Raw genomic sequence first — 5,866 nt, 5'->3', positions numbered from 1 at the left:
AAAACATGACAGGACCCCAGAGGGAGAACCAGAATCTATGGTGGGGAACTCCCCCAACAAACATGGGGGCTCAGAAGCTGGATTATAAAACAGAACTGTCCTTTATATTGTTGGCATCAAGTCAGCTCTAACTCACAGCAACCCTGCATAGGGTTTCCACAGAGCCACTGGTGGGTTTGAACCACCAACCTTGTGGTTTGCAGTGCAGTACTTATCCTACATTACCAAACCAGGACTCATTTATAGGTTACAGGTAAAATCTGTAGGAGCAGGTGGGAGACAAGATCACCATTTATTTAACTTAATTTTTTTTCTTATATATTCATTTTAAATGTAACTGACAGCAAACCAGCTTAAATGAGTTTAATAATAATGGATGTTGCCACTGCCCCATCTGTGCCTTCTGACAGACTAGGATGTTCTCTGACCTAGCAAAAGTATGAACACACAATTTTCCATTTCACCAAGCTCAAATTCTATTTCATTATATCTTTCAAATGAAAACTATGTCCACTCAACAAATATTCAGAATTCACTAGATGCCTATCTCAATTCTCTTCCATTTACCATTTATATCCTGAGTAGTTAAAAACAAAAACAAACAAACAAAAAAAACAACCAAATAGATAAATATGCCTACCTGAAAAAGACAAAAAGGAATTTATTAATTCATGTTAAACCAGAGGTTAACAAACTACTGTCCATTAAATATGAAAATCTGGCATACAGGTGGCTTTTGTAGGACACTTAAACTAAGAATGGTTCTTATACTTAAAAATAAAAAAAGCTATAAGATAAAATTTTATAATAATAATAAACACACAAAAAGAATAACAAGGAAGCTGCAAGCTGCCACATAACATGGATGAACCTTGAGGGCATTATGCTGAGTGAAATTAGTCACAAAAGGAGAAATATTTCCTAAAACCATTATTGTAAAAGCTTAAGAAAAGATATACATATTAAAAGGAGAAAAAAATTATTTATTGGTTATGGGGTGAGGACACAGTAGACACAGGGTAGGGGAGAGACACATCATAGTTACAGTGTTGGGGAGGACAATACACAAGAAAGAGAGAAGGAAGAAAGAACAAAGTAGATAGGGGACTACTGAGGCAGGTTTGCATGGGCTATAGGATACTTGTGTGGTCCACTAGGAGCCAGCAGGGATGATTCCCCTAGGGGATGCATGCTAGCAGGGGCACAGGTGGTGTTTGGGTTGTTTGCGGTAGATATAACACTATGTACCAAATGTAAATAATAAGTCTATTAAAGAAAACACACACACACACACAAAGAAGAATAAGTGACACATGCAGCATATGACTCTCAAACCCTAAAAGATTTACTATCTGACCCTTTAAGCAAAGTCTACTAAAGGCAATATGGTTGTGACTATTAACTGTCCCCTTCTCTTCGACCTCTTCTTTTACCAAAAGGAATCATCACTGAATACTTGTAGGGTAGGTGGCTGCCAACTAGAGATCACATTTTTAAAATTTTTCATCTTCAGCCTGAACTTGTATATGAGACTGTTTCAAAGTCTGTCCCTGACCTTGTTTTGGCTGATGATATGGAGCTTTTCCACCACCTCTTTCCACAAATGTAGTCAATTTGATTTCTGTGTATTCCATCTGATTAGGGCCATGTGTGTAGTCATCTTTTCTGTTATTTAAAAATGGTATTTGCCATGAACAAGTCATTAGTCTTATAAAATTCTATCATGTGATCTCCAGCATCGTTTTTATCAGCAAAGTCATACTTTCCAACTACTGGTCCTTCCTCTTTGTTTCCAACCTTTTCATTGCAATTGCCAGTAATTATCAATATATCTTAATTATATTTTTTTATCAATTTCAGACTGAAGAAGTTGGTAGAATTCTTTAATTTCATCATCACTGGTTTTGAAGCTAGTTGTGGCCAAATGACTACATGCTGGCCAGAAATGTGTACAATTTCCACATCATATCCTTTAAAAGGAGTCCTGGTGTCCTGTTGTAGGGTAAGCACTGGAATGCTAAACACAAGATCAGCAGTTCAAATCTACCAGTCACTCCTTGGGAAGCCTACACAGGGTTGCTGTGAGTCAGAACTGAGTTGATGGCACTTAATAACAACAACATCCTTCGGAAGGAAGTTGATTGAACCTACTTTCTCTGCTCATCCTTACTGCAACCCAAGGCAGGACAAATGCTGCGGAACATTAGTAATAGCAACAGCCTAAGGAGCAACAAGATAGGAAGAACCTGGGTCTCTGGAAAACCTCATGGCATAGAGTCACCTGCTGAACTTGGATCTTCTGCCTACTTTTGAGAAAGAATTAAATTTCTCTGTTGTGTGGGTCACTGTTTTAGGGGTCTCTTTATTATAGCAGTTTAGCTTGACCCTAACTGATAGAGGCAGACATATGGCTGACCTAACACAACAGAACCAAAGGTTCCAGCATTGTCAGGACCCTCTGTCCTTTGTTCTCTCTGTTCCAGCAGCCTCAGAGGTCTCTCTGTTCTCTTTGCATACCAGCTCTGTTCTTGTCTATTGCCAACCGGCTTTCTCCATGGCTCCAGACACATCCTTAAAAGCTTAACTTTCTGAGAAGGAAAAGAACCTGCCCTTGTAAACTCCAAGTCTCAGATCTCAGGAAGGACTCTGATTGGAGCAGTGGTTCTCTACCAGGGCCAGTTCTCCCCACTCCCCAGGGACATTTGCAAAGTCTAGAGGCATTTTTGGTTGTCACTACTTGGAGTTGGTGCTATTGGCATTTAGTAGGTAGAGGCAGGGACGCTGCTAACCAGCCAACAATGACAGAGACAGCCCTGACAGCCCACACAACAAAAAATTATCTGGCCCAAAATGTCAATAATGCTGAGGTTGAGAAACCAGGTTTTCGACCAATTCTATTAACTCTGAGAGTTATATAAAATGAGACCATTTGTCATCATCCTGGTCAAAGTCACCATCAATCAGCTCATGCCCGAGTGACTGCAATGACCTAACTGTTATCCTGGATTCCACTCGGCCCTTGAGTACTTTGTTCAGAATGTTCCAGTGCATTTTGTATTTCACTCAGAAAAAGCCAAAGTTTTTAGTTACCTGCTACTAAAAGACCCTACATGAGCTGGGCCCCCATTTTTCCTCTCTGCCTCACAGCCTACCTCTTTTTGCTAATCCTGGAATATGCCAAGCATGCTTCTGTCTTAGGGACTTTGCCCTGGTTGTTCCTTCTGTCTAAGCATTCCGTCTTCTCCAGATACACTCAGGGCTTGCTACCTCCTGTCTTTCTGGTTTCTGCTCAAATATCTCATGAAGTCATTCCTGAAACCTTATATAATATTGTACCTCCCCTCATCTCCTCTAGGTTCCCATTTTACCCCTGGAAGTTACACCACTTGATTTACTATAGATTTATTTATTATCTGTTACCCATCACCCACTAAAATGTAAGTCAGAAAGGAAGAGAGATGGCAAGTCACATGATGATCACCCAGGTCAGAAGTTCCAAGTTAGAAGAGACAAGGACCTTCCCCTACAGAACTGACAGAGAAAGGAAGGCTTTCCCTAGAGCCAGCACCCTGCGTTTCAACTGCTAGCCCCCCTAAACTCAGAAAATCAATTTCTGTTTGAAAAAGCCAAAAATTAAAATAAAATGTAGGTAACCTCCAGAGACCAAGTGGTCTTTGTTCACTGTTGTATCTCCAGGATGACAATAGTGCCTGACACACAGTGTATGCTCAAGAAATGTTTGCTGTTGTTGGATGAATGAATATTATGGACATGAAAGTGAAGGAGGGTAGAATTTCCAGTAAGCAAGGTAAACATGGGCTTATTACTGCTTACTTATCTATAGTGAACAGTTTCACAGACCACACGTGAAACTGTTCACTACAGATTACTCAACTACTGGGACTCTGTCAGGGACTGCAGATTTTAAAAGAAACTTTGATTCTATAGGAAGGGGCTAAAGGGTTGGGAAAGAGCCAGATGCCAGCCACACCTAGAAGCAGAATCTTTGATGTGGCGAAACAATGTAAAATTGTTCACTACGGATTAGTAAGTAAACACAAGTAAGCCCATGCTTACTTTGCTTATTGGGTAATCTGACACTGGGATGAGGTGTTTGACCACCCGCTCTAGAAGAATCACATGGTTAGAATCAGGGGTGGCGTGGGGGTTGGGAGGTAGAGCAGATATTCCAAAGAAACTGGCAATTGTGAGTGTAGATAAGGCTGCTGGGCAAATCACTGAGAGCTGACACCACCCAATCCTGCGTGTGCTTGAGTGTGTGTGCACGCACACACACATGTGTGTATCCCAATGGCCTTAAACTTTCACACACTTTATTCCTCACAATACCTTATGATTCCTATTTTACAGTCGAGGAAACTAAGGCACAGGGACTGGGGAGAATGTTCACAGGGATTTAGAACAGTGTTCCTGTCACCCCATCCTACCACATCCACCAGATACCAGAAGGTACAACTTCTCTCCCTGACTTTCTCCCATGTTCCCCAGGAGCCCCCCCTATCAACCTGGTGAGAGAAAAGCCAACCCGATTCTCTTCCCCTTCATCTGCTCTTGGGCGGGCTCTGCAGGGAGGGTTAACAAGGAGTGTTTGTAGCAGCCACTGTCTCCAAGGAGAGGAAAAGGAAGCAGAGTAGAGAGACAAACAGCCACAGCAGGCTCTGTGTGGCCCGTGGGGGGTGGACAGCAGGCAGCTGGACCTGTCCAGTCCTGGGGGGGAGGGGGCAGAGAGAGGCGTGTCCCAACCTCCTCAGGGAGTGAGGTCCCTGCAAGACAGAGAAAATTCTGTCAGGCACTGAGGAATGTGGGGGGATGAGGAGCTGGGCCTGGCCTGGGGGCTGAAGCTAGTGGCAAATAGCAGAGCCTGACGTTTTGGGCTCAAAGAGGGTAGAAGGAGAACCCTTGAGTCAGGGAGGACAGGGCCAAGACTCAGCAGGTGGCAAGAGTGAAGACCAGCTGTGAGAGAAAGGAGGGCCCCCCTCCTCCCCTGCTGACGGTGGAGATATGTTCCAGCCCAGGGAGCTCAGGAGGAGATCCAGGAGCCTGGGGCCTCCTGTGTGCAGCATCCGGCCCTTTAAGTCCAGCGAGCAGTATCTGGAAGCCATGAAGGAAGACCTGGCCGAGTGGCTGCGGGACCTCTACGGACTGGACATAGACAGGGCCAACTTCCTGCAGGTACTAGAGACGGGTCTGGTGCTGTGCCGGCATGCCAACGTTGTCACCGAGGCTGCCTTGGACTTCCTGGCTGAGGCTCCTGCTCAAGCCCAAAGAATCCCTGTGCCCCAGGCTGGAGTTTTCTGCAATGGGGCCGCCCAGCCGGGCACCTTCCAGGCACGAGACAATGTCTCCAACTTTATCCAGTGGTGTCGCAAGGAGATGGGCATCCAAGGTAACCACCCCAGACTCCTCTGGTCTTCCTCGGGGCCGCCCTTACCTGGTGGGAACATCCTGAGTCCTCCTTCCAGATATTCCTTAGGCCAGCTCATCCCTTTTCTCAGGTTCCCCATCTCCTAGTAAAGCCTCCACAAATAAATGTGCTGATTGATTAAATTGTTTAAAAATCATATATTGAGTAGTGACTAGCTCCTTTGTGCTGAGCATCATGCTGGGCAAGAAAGACATAGGAATTAGACCCAGTGCCCAAGGAGCTCATGGTCTCCGAAGAGAGAGAAGTGTGCCAGTCTGTAAATTACAGTCTATGGTGCTAAATGCTCAGTTAGAGGTGTGTGCTGGGGAGCCAGGGGAGCAAACAGCTACCTGATGAGGTGCAGGTAAAGGCTGAAAGGCTGTCCAGAGGAGGGAGAGTTGAAGAGTCTCCAAAAAGAATTTTGAGGCAAAGGAATTCTAG

At 44.3% G+C, this 5,866-nt stretch overlaps 1 protein-coding gene across 1 annotated transcript in view; it reads left to right on the top strand.

Annotated features, from left to right (window-relative positions):
- The first annotated feature begins 4,999 nt into the window (after positions 1 to 4,999).
- Positions 5,000 to 5,866, top strand: part of GAS2L2 (growth arrest-specific 2 like 2) — a 7,840-nt gene continuing 6,973 nt past the window's right edge. Inside the window, exon 1 of the mRNA XM_006832334.1 lies at positions 5,000 to 5,407. Within this exon, the coding sequence (XP_006832397.1) occupies positions 5,023 to 5,407 (385 nt within the window). The 5' untranslated portion in view covers positions 5,000 to 5,022. The remainder of the gene's footprint in view (positions 5,408 to 5,866) is intronic.

The sequence above is a fragment of the Chrysochloris asiatica genome, unplaced genomic scaffold (assembly GCF_000296735.1).
Source record: "Chrysochloris asiatica unplaced genomic scaffold, ChrAsi1.0 scaffold00007, whole genome shotgun sequence".
NCBI lineage: Eukaryota > Metazoa > Chordata > Mammalia > Afrosoricida > Chrysochloridae > Chrysochloris > Chrysochloris asiatica.
The sequence above is the reverse complement of the archived record's forward strand: the minus strand, read 5'-3'. Positions and strand labels throughout refer to the sequence as shown.